This window comes from Pelecanus crispus, chromosome 1, assembly GCF_030463565.1.
Source record: "Pelecanus crispus isolate bPelCri1 chromosome 1, bPelCri1.pri, whole genome shotgun sequence".
Lineage (NCBI taxonomy): Eukaryota > Metazoa > Chordata > Aves > Pelecaniformes > Pelecanidae > Pelecanus > Pelecanus crispus.
Window position 1 is genome coordinate 62,757,077 of NC_134643.1, and position 16,674 is coordinate 62,773,750.

General features: G+C 38.5%; 1 protein-coding gene across 1 annotated transcript in view; it reads right to left on the reverse strand.

The window, feature by feature from the left end:
* Positions 1-16,674, reverse strand: part of WASHC4 (WASH complex subunit 4) — a 39,546-nt gene extending 22,872 nt beyond the window's left edge. The window contains exons 1-12 of the mRNA XM_075710271.1: positions 16,614-16,674; positions 12,480-12,619; positions 11,310-11,363; positions 11,136-11,201; positions 10,915-10,960; positions 8,429-8,496; positions 5,384-5,466; positions 4,253-4,295; positions 3,306-3,409; positions 2,552-2,672; positions 905-1,028; positions 668-795 (exon numbers count right to left, since the gene is read on the reverse strand). Of these exons, the coding sequence (XP_075566386.1) occupies positions 668-795; positions 905-1,028; positions 2,552-2,672; positions 3,306-3,409; positions 4,253-4,295; positions 5,384-5,466; positions 8,429-8,496; positions 10,915-10,960; positions 11,136-11,201; positions 11,310-11,363; positions 12,480-12,619; positions 16,614-16,674 (1,038 nt within the window). The remainder of the gene's footprint in view (positions 1-667; positions 796-904; positions 1,029-2,551; positions 2,673-3,305; positions 3,410-4,252; positions 4,296-5,383; positions 5,467-8,428; positions 8,497-10,914; positions 10,961-11,135; positions 11,202-11,309; positions 11,364-12,479; positions 12,620-16,613) is intronic.

Consider the following 16,674-nt stretch of genomic DNA (forward strand, 5'->3'; position numbering starts at 1 on the left):
GTACTACAAGTAGCAATAGACGTAAGTAGCTACACCAAACACTGCACCACCATGCATGTTTGTTATGCCTCTTTTGAATCATAACACACAATTCAGTTTATTTCTGCATAACTAGTTTCTACAAAGTATTACGTTCACATTAAAAAAGGTTTCTCCCCTAGAAGTCCACTAAGGACACCACAGCCAAAGTTATTACCACTCTCAGTCATTCTAAACAGTATTAGAGAATTTACTAATTTCTTAATCCCATCTGATAGGAAAAAGCCCTAACCACCTTTGGACTTCGTGATGTTTCAACATACATATTTATAGCCAAGGTCAAAACCCAAAGCATTTATTCAGTCACACAATACTCATAACTCAAACAATTTTTTGTCCTCAGTGCAACACTGAGCTTAAGAAGAAACATTTTAATGTAATTTCTCCTCATTTTACCTTGCTGCTAAGCGAGTGGACAGGTTTTTGGAGCATCTTTAAAAGAACATGGGGGGAGAGAAAATTATAAAAAGTAGAAAAATCTTAATTCTGCTTTCTGACTTGTTTTGGTAAATTGTGTGTTTTCTTTTCCCAAGTCTTTGCTATGCTATACAACTAAGAAAATTATCTACTTCATTACTGAAGATTTCCCCCCCTCCCTTAATTATTGACAAAAGAATGAAGCATTCACCTTTTTACAAACATCCAACAATGACTTGTAAAATTTCTTGTCTATGGTCCGAAAAATCTGAAAATGCAGTACAAAGAGGCCACAGATGCCCACATATTTATCTCTCTGGTCAATTTCTGAAGGTTCACCTGCACAAATACACCCAAAAAATCCTATTTTGAAGTCCACTCTCAGACAAACAATACAAACAATTTTAGAGACAGTGAAGCCAGCAGGAGAATCATGAGCTTGCATTACCAAGTTTGGCCTCAACATTTGCAAAAGTTGTGCGAAGGGTATAAGCAAATTCTTCAGCAAACGTGCTGTTCTTCGACACTGACACTCCACCATTTACAGAATCAAATTGTTGCTCTATACAGGCCTGAGCAAAAAGGAAAGAAAAAAGCATTATGATAATGCCATGAATTTTGAACCTTTTCTTTTGAAAAGAATCAGTATTCTTTTAAGAATGCTGATTTTGCAAGAGAAGAATACTGCAAGAGCACACTGATTTATGTCATATAGCACTAACCTGAAGTTAGTCTTAGACTTCACAACATACAGATTTTAAGTATACTTCAATTATTTAGTATAACAGAAAACATTAAAAACCTCTCTTACACCTAACATTCAAAAAAAGTTTTATTTACTTAACATTTCTGTTGAGGCATTTTTAAAGAAACCACATGATGTGCTAGCAATAAGAAACTAGATGCGTATTTACATCATTACAATATGTTACTAACTTTTCATTAACTAAACAAAATTATCATGCAAGTCACTTCTAGGATCTGGTTCATAAGACCCCCACACCACTGGTGGCTGTTTAAAAAAAAAAATTACTAAAAGCCACACAACAGAAAAAAAACAAAAGACATTTCATATTTTCTAAAGATATTAGAAAAGTCTTTAATGGAATTGTATTTAAGAATATTTTTCAGATATTTTTGTTAGGAAGAGGCGCAGACAGGACAGGAGGGGAAACATCCTGAATGAATATCAGGCAAATCCTACCGATGTCTCAAACATACAAGGAAGTCTTTGTACTAAAGCAACATTAGAGAAATATAGATGAAAAACGGATAGCTGGTAGCGGTGTCCTTTGAAAGAATAAGCCAAACTGTGTTTAATTATTTATTTACAATTTCACTTTTGGAGGCTTTTACAGAACAAAATCTTTTTCCCCATGCCATTTAAGATGTAACAGTAAGAACTGAGCAACAGTCCTGTTCAATTTACTCTGCTGTGACCAGATTCAGCAACGCTATCCTCTGCCCACTATGCCACAATACCCGATTTCAGTGTCTCAGATGCACACTTTTCTGAAAAACAGATGGGTTCTTGTATGAACACATTTAAATTAACTGTATTGAAAAAGTAATAATCCTTCTCATCCACCTGTACCACTTGCATGTTTCAGGGGTATACACCACTGAAGTGGTACCCCATGACAGCTACCTGTCTCACATGCTAGGAATAAGACAAAATATGTAACAAGGGGCCACACTTAACATCTTTTCAAGATGACTGAGGAGACTTTAACCTGCAGCTAAAATAAAGTAGACCTATGCTATGTAAGTCTGACCACTATTAAAATTTCTGGTGAAAAACAGACTCCCTGATAATACAGAGTCTTAAAGAAACGCAGACAACTTGGCATTAATTCTGCAAAACAGTAAGCATTAACTGCTACCATTCAAAGCCTGGCACAGTTCTAGCACATGAGAGGAGCAAGGAAGGATCTTACAATAGAGCCTTTTTTTTTTTTCCATGCACAGATGCAAGAGCCAAATTCACACATCACTGTATCCAGAACAAAACAAAACCAAACAAAACATTCTAAAGAGAGTGTCACTTTAATGTAATAGTTTCCCCTATCATACTGGGGAACATTAATTTCACTACCTGAAATATCATTCCATCAAGTAACTGGCATTCCAGTTTTAACAGCAGCTTTTCAAACGGCTTCAGTTTATCTTCTTGAATCCCAAACTTAGAAGGGTTGTGATGGACAGATTTTAGCAGCCTGTAAGGAGTACGTGCAGAACACACATATACAACACAATTAAAACATGCTAACAGTTTTATCATATCCTGTACTGTTTTGATAATAGATATTAATTGCTCACATCTGTGCCCAGCAGCAACTCCAAAATTAAAAACCAAAACAAAACCAAACCCACTAGGTCTGTATAAGCCATCTGCATTTGAATAACTCCCATTTATTCAGGTTCTCAATGAAACAGTAGTTACTCCACTAATTTAACTACCTTTATAATTGTTGACTCTTCAGCTTTTACTTAAGACAGTGTTTTTTCTTAAATGTGTATGCCCACCCCCATGATGAATATGGATAGTTTTAAGTCAGTTCTGTGCAAAATTAGATTTCTTATTGAATATATTTTAAACTCCACCGACCATAACTCTGTTTGTCAAGCTGCTTACCACGTACCGTGTATGTAACATTCAGCACTTTAAAAACTTACTGGTCCTGTTAGGACAAAGTGGGAGCTTAGCCCTGCTCTTCATTGAGGTTTCTAGAAAACTCTCGGGGCTATCAAAATCCATGTTCCCACACTGACTTTCTTGGAACAAAGACACACACACATGCTTTCTCTTTTATGTTGTGGGAGTATGTTTCACACCTTCAGAGACACACCTCTTATACATGGTCCAGTGATCTTTCAGAGTGGCATGATTGTCAATTATTTCATCAAGCGTGATTAAGACTGTGAGCAACTCTCCCAGATGCTCATACATTGCCTGTTTAAAACAAAAAAGAAGAGGACTGTAGTTACTGAAAAGTTTCTTACAGTCATGTATGGAAAGTAAAATTTCAGTTCCTTTCAATACATTATCAGCCAATAAGACATCAGCTAGAGAGTTAAATTGGAGATTTCTTGGTTTGGTAGCTTAAAGATTTATAGAATCATAGAATCGTTTAGGTTGGAAAAGACCTTTAAGATCATCCAGTCCAACCATTAACCTACACTACCAAGTCCACACTAAACCAATCAAGGGTAGACTAGACTAAACCATGTCCCGAAGTGCCACATCTACCCGTTTTTTGAACACTTCCAGGGATGGTGACTCCACCACCTCTCTGGGCAGCCTGTTCCAATGCTTGACTACCCTTTCCGTAAAGAAATTTTTCCTAATTTCCAACCTAAACCTCCCCTGGCGCAGCTTAAGCCCATTTCCTCTCATCCTATCACTAACTACATGGGAGAAGAAGTATTTTAGTATTTCTTGTAGTGACACAAGGAACATTAGTTTATGTAGAAGCACAGCTTTAAGTTCACTGATCTAATTTGACATTGAAGGTAGGATTTTCAAAATTGTCTACATGCAGAAGCACGTATTGCACACAATTAGGGGAGCATGCAAACACTTTTCAGCTAAGAAAGCTAGACTATGACAGACGTGGAGATACCAGCCCTTTCCACATAAAGGCCAGAAGAAGCTGATTAACAAAATAAAACCTTTAAAGTAGATTCCAGATTGAAAGTTGTACTTGAAATTCACTTTCTTGCTGCTTTTCTCAGGATTAATGACAGAGACATACATATATTAACATAAGCAAAAGGGGCTCCAAGTCATTCCCACCTGAAAATGAACTCCAGATGTCTCTATAATTTTAGATGCATTCCTGTAAACAAAAAAAAATATTTTAATGCCTTTTTGCTCCTTAGAATAGAACATATTTATCAATTTTGTACCACGGTGTGTTCTTCGTTTCTTGGGGTACATTCTTCTTCATTAACACAGTAACTTCAGAAAACAAAAGAATTCTCAAAATCTGATTAAAAGTATACACTATGTGAAATCTGTGTGCTATGATCGAATTTAATATTGCATTTTTAAATGTACAGCATGTGACTGGTTCAAACCACTGATTGCATTCAGTGCACATGTATATCAGCAATTCCCAATTCAGTTATGCTAACAGCAGGCAGCCTTGATACGTAGAGCCTTGTGGCCCAAAAGCACAAAATCACACATTTAATCAAGCCATGTCCAAGGTACACATCCAGCCTTGTTCATTCAGCACCACACAGAAATTCTACCTTGTGCTGCAGTGTAAGACAACAAACAAAACCGAGAAGAATGATGCTATCCTATCTGGAGCAGGGCAGGGTAGAGAAATTAAGAACCCTGCAGTCATATTCTGAGCTAAACCAAACAATTCCATTCTGAGCTAAACTCTCATCAGAGTTTTCAGAAGAGCTAAACCCAACATCCCTCACTAAGCTTAACCTCAGGTGTTAAAACCATGTTTATTCTGTGAGGAATATATACCAAGATTTACATATTTAAAACATTAGACTCTGGAAGTGATCCAATTTTTAAGCTTCTGAAACTAGTGGTATCCACCGTATCAGTCAACAGAAGGAATCTCTCAGAGCAAAGATGAAAGAGTAATAAGACAATCTCTTAATCATAAAGACTAAGTGCCTCTGAAGCATCAATTCTATCAAAAAATGGCAAAAAAAGTTCTTGCATCTCATTATATAAAAGCACCACCTTTTCTGAAAATAAAGCAAATCCACTTTCATAATGGCTTATGAAGCCCAAACTTGCAGAGCAAAGCACTCTCCGTATCCCTAGACCGCAGTGTTCCAAAAATGACCATGCCTTAGGCAGAACATTTATATTTTATACATGTGTTTAATATACATAAAATACATAAAAATTTAAAATACATAAAAACAGTATAGCATTTTAGGGAATAATTACTTGTTGCTGGTATAGAGAACAGCCAACTGATGCACTACATTCACCACCACTTCATAACATCGGGTAACAAAGCAAGACAGCTCCTGAAATACAAGAAAATAAAATGCATATATGTACAGACCCTCCTCATACACAAATTGTCATTACTTCCAAAACACCGAACATAAACCACTGAACTTGCAACCCAAGCTCCAACCACATTCCTAATCCAACTCAGTGTACAGACCTAAAGCAGGATGGAAAACATCATCCTCGTAACAGCTCCGAAAAAGGATCTGGGGCTAAGCTAAGAAGTTACTTAACACAAGCTCCCAGTACAAACTGGGCTATTAAGGGACCAGTATGGACTTTGGACACAAACAACAGCATAATAAGGAAAACATAAATTATTTCACATTTGCATATGGCTTTGACAGTCTAGATACTCAAATACCAGAACTGATACCCAGAGCCACATTTTAAAAAAGATATTGATTCTTTAAAGAAGGTACAGAAAAGAGTCACCTTAACAGTTCAATGTACTTTAAATATCTTGCTGTAAAAGTTTTCAAGAGTTCAATTTATCAAAGATAGTGCGAAGTGACTTGACAACAGTGCCCAAGTACATTCAGATAGAATATCCCTGACAGAAAAGGCTGTGAATTTTCCCACTAGATTGAAGAGTCACACTCTTGCAGCTGGTGATAGCTGAATTCAAATTGGAAATTAACACAGAAGCCTGTACCTACTGTAGAGTGATTAGCCACAGAAAACTGCTTTCAAAAAAGCAAGACAATGTCTTCAAGAGATATGTTTGACTACAGCAGAGCTGACTTGAGCTCAGTTACATACTACAAAATGAGTAAGAACAGGTCAACTCTGACCACATGAAAGACTATCTTAGTTTATAGGCTGGATTTTAAGAAAGCATTTCTTGAGCAACAGGGTAAACGAATCTGAGTTTCCCTTAACTGCAATAATATTTGCTCACTAATACACCCTGTAATCCCATGAGGGAAAAGTCAGCATGTGATGTCTAGCCAGCCAGTACACAGATGGCTTCACAGCAGACAGCCCACGCTGGCTAACCAGCCAGCCTGCCATTCCTGCCAGAAGACTGGCTAACAGCTGAATTCTGTCTTCCTCGTCATCAAAAATAGATCTTATTTGGGCTTCTGCCTTCTATTAGTCACCAGTTTTCACAAAACATAAAAGTGTCATTACTTCTTATACTTGTATTCCTCTATCAAATGCAGCTGAAACAAGCCAACAGATTCCAGAGGAATGGATTAACAGACAATTGAGATCATGTTTCCTGGGGAAGGGGCATCAGCTGCCATTTTAGAACTTCCAGGAAATAGTCCAATTTAACAGCACATGCATATTAGCAGCTACATAATACAGACGAGATTATGGTTTTAACACAGTTCTCCAAATACACTCTTTTCTGCAGGATCAAGAGTACCTAACTAGTGTTTCACAGCATTATTCTGGAAAACCACAGGTATACAGTAGCCCCATTTCAGAGCCACTAAAAGGTGTCTTAAACATCTGCTTGGAAAGAAATAGAGGATGAAGGAAGCTGACAGGACAAAAACTTGAAAAGTGGGGGGAAAAAAAACTAAGATAGCCTAACAACTAACTGCACTTGGGCATAGTAAAAGGGGTTGAGAAATAAACTTCCTATAGCATTCAACCTGTTGCAACTTAGTAAATTACTACTGCCATGCTAGCATACAGCAAGAACAGGAATTTTAACCTTTGTTAAACTAGAATTTGTTTAAACATTCTGGAAGCTTCCTGTATATTCTCTACTTCAACACAGATACTTCATTATGAGCAATATTGCATAAAACCAGAAACATTTTTGGGAACAGGACTGCCACTTAAGCTACAGCGAAGACAAGAAAACTCCACAATAGATTGAAACCCAAGAGCCCAGGAAAACCTCAGAAGAAACAGAGATCCTGTTTTCATGCAAAGGACCCTGATAACAACCAAACTGTTTAAGAAACACATATTCTTCCTTGAAAGTTTGAGTGAGGCACAACCAATTTTTTTCGAGGTGTTTTAATTTTTAATTCTGTCTGCTAAAAAAAGATGTATAAACAATGAATCCATTTCCAATGTTCAAGAAAACTACATCTTGCTAATCAAAACCATAAAAATAAATATCTTTACCATCAAATGAAACAACCTCAATTTATCTTCTCTTACTGAAATTTTCTTAAGTAAATTCAAATTCCTTTTAACAATGATTACACAAACTAATGTCTTCTCTCATTAGACTTCCAGAATTTTAGACAAGTTGTCGTGGTTTAGCCCCAGCCAGCACCTAAGCACCACACAGCCGCTCGCTCACTCCCCCTGCCCCAGTGGGATTGGGGAGAGAATCAGAGGAGTGAGAGTGAGGAAAAACTCCTGGGTTGAGATAAGAACAGTTTAATAATTGAAAAAAAGTAGAATGGTAATGATAATAACAATATAATAATGATAATAATATACAAAGCAAGTGATGCACAATGCAATTGCTCACCACCCACCAACTGATACCCAGCCAGTTCCCGAGCAGCGATCGCGGCTCCCTGGCCAACCCCCCCCCCAGTTCATATACTGAGCATGACATCATATGGTATGGAATAGCCCTTTGGTCAGTTTGGATCAACTCTTCTGGCTGTGCCCCCTCCCAGTTTCTTGTGCACCTGGCAGAACATGGGAAGCTGCAAAGTCCTTGACTAGCATAAGCAGTACTTCGCAACAACTAAAACATCAGTGTTATCAACATTCTTCTCATACTAAATCCAAAACACAGCACTATGCCTGCTACTAGGAAGAAAATTAACTCTATTCCAGCCGAAACCAGGACACAAGTATAATAAAAAAACCCCAAAACAATGTGTGATATGTCAGCTGGTTGTGACAGGTCTGCAGGCAAAACATAGTAACATATCAAATGACTGCAATGCCTTTCAGCAAGATGCAAAGCAGGATACTGCAGACTGTTAAATCCACTTTGCTAGTAAAATTAAGATTATAATTGCTGTCAAAAAGTAAAACATACTCTACCTGCAAGAAAGAAACAAATCTTCCCATCTGTATTTGGCAATCTCCCTCCACCATGCTGGAATCTGTGGCTTGAAAGAAAAACATTTGTCACTACTTTCAGAAGCCTGTGTTAGACCTGTTAAATTAACATTGAAGCTTGCCCTCCAAGCCATTTGTTTGTCATATAAGTGGTGCGCACTATTGTAAGCATACTGATGGAGCCTTAAAAACTTTTAATTTTGCTTTCCTAAGATGGACTTATTTTTGAAGTTTCTTTCCCATTAAAAATTACATTGTTTAAGTTAGACACAAAGCAGGAAAAGTCTCCATCACCTGAAACAAAATAAAGAATATGAAACATAATTCTTTAAAGGCATATAGATGATGTACCTTAATATAAAAGTTGCCATTTAAAAAGTTGATATGAAAGCACTAGAGATTTACATTGCAAGGAACATCCTTGGTATTTACTGAAAGAATATACTACATCATTAATCAGAAGAAAAAGCTGTGTAGCATACAATTTCCTGAAGAAATGTATTTTCTTTTTCCCACATGTCATCCTGCACAAAAGAACCAGCTCATCACCATAGCTTCAAAGCATTACCTGTATGACAAAGTACACTAACAGGATACTATAAAATACAATAATTACATCACCAATGCCAAATTGTTTCAGTCAGCTGGCGCACTTGTAATACTACCTGACAAAATACAGTCTTTTTAATGTGATGACAGATTAATGCTCTAGACTTGAGATTTTTCTATTGGGCCACTGAGTAAAAATGGCTTACAATTACAAGTTTACCTGCATAAGAAATGCAGGTCTTACTGCTTCATAAAATATGTTATTTTAAAGCAGTCACCAGAGACTAAAGTGGTCTCCACACTTCTGTAAGATAGAGCTCTGGGACAAGATTCTGAATATTGCATGCTTCCTCTTTACACCTTTTATGTAACCTTTACTCTGCTCAGTGTACGTCCCAAAAAACCCAATCCAACTAACTATTTAAAGTTCCTAGACTAGCCCTAACCACTCAAAGGACAAGATGAAAAAGATGTTTCTGTATACAGAAGGAAAAGGCCAGCATAGTATTTGTTTAAATTTCAACCATTCTTAAGCCAGTAACTTTGCCAGCTGTTCTAAGTAAGCAAGCCTGCTGTTATCAAAGTAGATGCTACAAGGAGGGATATGGAAGTGGAGAACATAATTTCTGCATCCCCACCTAACCCACAGAAGGCTGACCTCTCAGTTCCTGCCATTCTCAAGCATTCCCTGCAGAACACCCATAAGGAACAAACTGCTGATATAATATGTTAATCTGCAACAGTCTGACTTTTTTCGTGCTAGAGACATGGAGAAGTTTCGAGAGATCCCCTAGTTATCATTTTGGCAGCATATCACTTTCTTTTAAGATATTTAAAACCATGTCTGATAAGAAGTGAGAATCTGCTAAGGGGGAAAAAAAAAAAGACAAAAAACCAACCCACCACTTTTTCATGTTCTTTAACCAAACCACAACAGTCATCTTACATAGCACTTAAAAGAACGATAAACAGTCCCTATCTCAAAGATTGCACATTCCCCAATATTTCTGTCACAGTCAAGGCTCTTGAAAAGCTTTTTTTAAAGCCCCTTTTTACTACTTTTAGTTTCTCTCAAATTTCTGAAATCGAAAACAAAGTTAGGTGATGTCTCTAAGTCAACTCACTAATATGTTCGGTCCTCAGGACCAAGATCTGGGCTTATTCCCAGACTAGCATCCTTTAAGGTGGAAGCTTAAGATCAACCCTTCGGAGGAGTTACCTGTTTAACTCCAAGACAGAAAGCAGTTTTTGCCTAAAGCAGGGTCTCATGATTTGTTAACCGAATTGGCTTATGCCCCTGTATTATGTCATGGTCTAAACAGTAATACAAATACTAGTACCTGCTCTTGAAGGGCAGATAACATTACCACACTGCAACTTCTCTTGGAACAACTATGATTGCATAAGTAAAGTAGGCAGGACTTGGACCAAGTTATTTATTAATAGTTTCCTTGTTCTATTACAATCAAACTACAGACTTATTGTTTTACTACAACCAATGTAAAATCTAGTCCTAGTAGGAAATAAGTCTGTTTAGGATGTGTTTGCATGTGAAAAACAGGTTTTCAATGCCATACTTCGAAAAACAGCCGCTATGGTATATAAGCTCAGGTTTCTGTATGTTATACATTAAATACAACCTCAACAGCCTATACTCCCTACTTCTCATGTAAATAAGGCTGCAACAAAACTTCCTGTTAATGTAACAGATAAATCTTACCATTATCTGAAGCTAACTGGGGGTAGTTACAAGACACCAACATACATCCCTGTAACCTCAAAGTCCATTATTTGTTGTTCATCAAAGATACAGAGAAAGTATGTATCTGCATTATAAAATTACACTTACTGTAGCATTTAACATAACCTGGAAAAGTAACGTAACACTACTAATTTTTACAGTAAATGGAGCTACTTACCTCCTTCTCCATAAAACAAGAGGCCATTATAAAATTTAGTTTCTGCCTAACAACAAAAGCAGAAATTTGGTTTTTAATAAATAGCATGATTACATATATCCTACAAAAATTATTTAGACATTGTATCTTGTTTCTTTACTGCTAAAAAAAATCAACTTATATATCAGCTTGCCAATCTGCAAACATTTTCATACACAGCAATAAAAGACAGCTGAATTTACCTCATATTTTAACTTCCTGATTTCACAGCAAAGGGCAGCATACACAGTTATTACTTTGTTTAGAACCTAGACTCAAAGGGGAAAAAAACACACAGATTAGATAGATTCACGTTTAGGGCTTGGTCTTAGCTAGAATATATGTATTTTTTTTTCTAGTAAGCATAACACACTTACCTTGTTTTCTGTCTTTATGAGCTCCAGCAGGGAGGACTGTTCATATGGCAAAAGCTAAAATTAAAAAAAAAAAAAAAAAAAAAAAAAACCACACCACAAAACCCAAAGAAACCACAAAACAAAAACAAACAACTTTAGAAAATATTGGTCAAAAATACGTTCATCCAACTAGGTAAGTCATTTTTTTCCCCCAGTTTAATCGTGAATAAGGTCAGCAATAAGAGAGCAATAATTGCACGTTACTGGCAACCTACACTGCAGGAAACCTTCACTCTTCACCTTTACATGGAAATACCTTTCCTTTCACTCTAGGCAGAAAGGCAAATAACTAGCTATACAGCATTTACAACAATTTACTTACAAAACTTGGAAAGCAAAAGCGTGGTCATTATGGTGTATTAAAAACAGCTCAGGAAACTGAAAACATGAATTAAGAATCCCAAATGCAGGACATCAGATGCATAGTGTGTATCTGTATGCAGGCACTGATATTTTGTACTGAAGTCAGCCATGATATTGACCAGTTCATATCCATCCAGCACTGTGCTGGCCCTACACATAATTTATTCAAATTATTCAGACAGCTGATTACTTAAGAGTTCATCTTCAGCACAGACAAGTTCCATATAGTAGCACAAGCATTTTTAAATGATGTCTGCAAATTCAGTGAAGAGAAAAAAAAAAAAAAAAAAAGCTCCACAGAGGATAGAGAACACATGACCAAGGAAACGGCCACCTCTGGAGGACAGGAAATACTGTACCAAGGCCATTAAGTCAAAACACAACTATAAATACACACACAGTTTGCTCTGCAGTTATACAAGTATTAGTGAGCTCTTCTGGAACCTCAACCGCCAGATAAAAACACTAACACCCACAGGGAAGAAGTTTGCTGGAATTAGGCTTCCCAACACATGCAGAACTATAAATTCACTTAACTTCCACTAGTACCCAGAAGACTGGAAAAGAATAATATGAAAACATCTTCTCTTACGATATGCAATTTATTAATTATGTGATAGATAATTAAAATAGTATTGGATAGGTTTCTCAAACACTAAAGTAAAAATTTTAAGATCACAAATGCATCAAGCTTTTACTTCTCAGGTTTTGAAGGGAAGGATGAACTAGGAAAATAGCAGTTGCAATGCATATTAAATATATGAAGACCTTTAATGCAATGGGATCAAGACTGAAGTCCCAAACATCTCCAACAGAGTCATCCAAAGCATCTTCAATTCTCTTCAGCTGAGATGTATATTCCTCAAGAAATTTTCCATAATTCTTCAGCTGCACTTCAGCATGAATTTCTGAGAATTGATAACATTTGTACAGTTTTACACACTGTTCAGTAAACTGCAATATTCAAAAATTGTATAAAAAAATATTTAATCTGTTGCTATTTAGCTTGTAGTATTCCTCATTTTGCTGCAGCATTTTTCCTTAATACAACTGCATCTTTAATACAACGTTCTTATTTGTTTAAAAACAAATCATACAACTCAGTGTTTGTTTAAAAGAAATCCAAATACTACTTAAAGAATATCAAACACCTAAGAGGTTTGCAGAAAATTGTTTTTTAAATTTACATATATTTTCAAACTAAGATCTTAACAAACCTAACAATCACATCAAGATGCTGAGCAAAGTAGTGTAAAAATTGTAACACGGCAAGTGATTCTACCCATCGGCTGAACTCGTACATACACAATTATATTAGAACTTCGAGGCAATGGGTCTAATCATTTCAGCCTGCGTAGCAGCTGTATTAGTAGCAACCCCCCTTCCACTCTCTCCCTCCTGCCTCTCAGTGAGTCATCTGGGCATTATACAGGCAGTTTTTGACTTTCAGTCATTCCCCCTACTTGCAAATTCACCATCTTCAAGCAGAACTTTACTTCTGCTTAGCACCTGGACATTGAAATGCACAGCCGTCCTATTCCTGCTTGGGGCAAGTAGGTTTTTATGTTCAAAAGGTAACATTCCGCTGGTCAAACACCAAGAATAGCAGCATTAATTAGCAAAGTAAGTCTAAAAACTATTGGTCCACAAAAGTTTCATTCACTCTTTTTTCTTCCCATATTATGACACTTCCCCCTTCTCCCTCCCCCAAATTATATATACTGACTTAGTTGCATAATCTGAACTACGGAGTGATGATTATAGGTCAAGGCTTCTATGCTCAGTAAGAAAGTACAGTCCTTTTTCATGTGAAGACTAAGGTGTCTTCCCCATAATTAGATAACAAATCTAATAGCTTGTGATCTTCTGCTATTTGTTGAAAATGTATTTATCTAAAAGAGTCAGAGAATGTAGATCAGCTGAACAACTGAACTTTTCCTAAACCAGAATTCAACTCTCACATAGCTTTATACATGCCCTTTTCACATTTCAGCAAGCAGGCTGCTCTAGAAAATTAAAAAGCTTACACTGTTTTATTCTGCATGCTTAACCTCTCACTCATCCACATTGCCAATAAACAAGCCAAATGGTAGTTGATGGCTACATCAGTGGGAGAGCACTACTGAATCAATTATCACTTAGACATTTTTTGGAGAAAGAAAATACTTGACTAAGGCACTGCACCAGGCATAAGGGGAGGGAGGAATGAGTAAGGGCAAATTAATAAGGAAAAGATGAGAAGGACTATGCACAGGACGGTTGACACTGAGGGGGAGAAATGACTGAAGTCCTGAACTAATTCCAAGCTACTACTTTGAAGCCAGCAGCAATGCCAACCATAAGGGCACACGGACTGCAAAGCCTATCCAAGAAGCACGGTAAACTCGCCCACACTAAGTCCCGCACTAGTGCCGTTGAGTTCTACCTGTACCTGAAGCCTAGACAAGTGCACAGGCACTGTCAAAATAAGGAGACTGGATTTCATGTAAACTGATAAGAAGCAAGTGAACAAAAAAACTCTCCATCAGCAGTATGTACTCCAGACACTGATGTATGGCCCTTGAGTTGCATCATCCTATTATTCTATTCCATCAAATTAATCTCGTCTTTCAGGTTTCTTCCAGTGTATCTTCTGAAAGCTCTGCTGCAGAAAACCAGTAGAACACTGATGGATGCAGAGCCCTACAGAACAGATTTTAATGACCCATCATGTCAGTTCCAGTACTTTACTGCTAGAAAATTTGGAGTATAGAGGTATGCTATGGTATTCCCCCAATCCCATCTCCTCCCTTTGCACAAAAGACAAACTAAGAGCAGAGAAACTGACAGAGATATTGGGGCTTTATAGAAGAACAGAAGAAGCTCCCAAGTCATCCAAGAGTAGGAAATTAGCACTGCTGTTCAAATTAATTCCCTAAGAAACAGGCAGCATTTCTCAAACAAAATCTCGCAGCAGTCCTCTGCTAGAGGCCCACAAACTGTCACCTTTCCAGCAGCCAAATGATGAATTTGAACAATGCTATAGCTCAACATAACTGGTATTAAATATTTCCAAATACTTAACTACTGATAGCCATCAATTTGCCACCTTGTACTGATCATATGAGAGACAGGTGTGAATAATTTCTCACCATTTTAGAGAGACAAGAGAGTGAAAGCTATTAGCTAGCCAGAGATAGGCAGGGTTGAACTGATAAAAAGCTTCCCCTGTCTCCTAGTCATTTTTTAAAGATGCAGAAAGTTTTTCCTAAATAAACTGGCTCACAGGGAGAAAGAAAAAGAAGTCACAGAAAGCAGGTATTTTCTTTTTCTTCAGAGCAGCAGATATACTTCATAAGGTATAATCTCTTTACAATAAAGTTTGGTTTAGTTGCTATTCAGGTGATCAAATGAAAGCATTACAAGTAGAACAATGCAAGAGATCTACTCAGCAGTACAGATCCCCCAACTTAATCTTATATTCTTCCATAAAGTCAGCAATATCAATATGCAGCGGACTTATTGCCACAGCAGGATTTGCAAGTGTTCTGTCCGTAAATATCTAGCACAGAGATGCAACAAACCAGACTTACTTATGTCCTCAGGTGAGAACATTATAATTGCTAAAGGTTAGTGATGTAGGCATAAAGTGAAAGTAGACAACAACAACAAAAAAATGTTTCTCAAGTCACAGGATTTTTCTTTGGCTTTTCTCTAGGAGAATGTTGTGTGCTGCTGTCAACAGAAGATCAGCCTGTTTGGTCACCATCAAGGTGGTGGCAACGGAGCATATTATGTCACATAAAGTTCTCCCAGCTGCGCTTCATGTCACAGTCAAACGAGTAGAGATCTGGCATTTTGAGTAAAAGCTACATTTCCAATTCTACAGCCAGAGAACTGGTAAAAAAAACTCAGCTCAGGACAGCTTCAGTTCCCACTGAAACCCAGATTAAATGAATATGGCATAAACAGTATCATCCCTTGGGATAACATTATATGTGAAACAGTTGGTCCATGAGTGACATATTTTCACAGCAACACCTGGTGTAATTACTTTGGCACAGTTCAATTTACAGTGTGTATTACAGTGTGACAGCCATATACATTCCCTGTTTAGAAAGTAGGTCACCTCCACACAGGCTGAGAAAAACGTGGATTTCGACGGGCACACAAACCCACTGCCAAAGACTTAAGCATCACAAGGTCTTATTTAATTATTTTTTAAAGGTGAAACCACAAGTGACCGCCCAACTCCGTGCCAGAAAGCCTTTAGCAACAGAAGCTGCATGCAACTAACTTATCTCGATATGACTTCTCTGGCTAACCGAGGAAGCACCTGCGAAAATTTGTGAGCCGCGAGAAATGATCGGGAAGGAAAAAAACCACCATCCCCACGACAAGCATCTGCTCCTCCTGCCCGGTTCGTGCAAGAAGAAAGTCACGCAAGCCTGCCTTGCCCCCGCCACGCTGGGGCACTGGAGACGACTCCCCAGAGGGAATAAGGGATGAAGGGCTGGAAAAGCCACTCTCCCGCCCCCAACAACCTCCAACAACTACGGAGAGGGCGGTGGGAGGAAAAAAGGTCACGGCGACAGCCCACCCCCGCAGGCCTGAGCAGCCCGGAGGAGGAGCAGCGCTCGGCTGGCGGCCGGGGGCAGGGGCGCGGCGAGCGCCCGGCTTCCCGCACAGGGCAGGGTCCGTGAGGGAAGCTGGGGAGGGCGAGCTCGCTCAGCTCCCACGACTGCTTCCTCCTTCCTCCCTCCCTCCCGTTCCCAGCGGGGGTGCAGCGGCGAGCGGGGCCAGGAGGGGTCCGTGAGGGGGCCGGGGGGGTCCCCTCAAGCCTGCGGCTCCCCCGCACCCTGTGGCGGTCACCGCCGCAGCCCCGCGCTGGCGCCTCCCGCCCCGCCCTCCGGGCGCGCTTACTCTGCGAGCCGTCGTCGAGGCGGTCGAACTCCCAGTCCGGGGAGAGGGTGTCCAGCGCCAT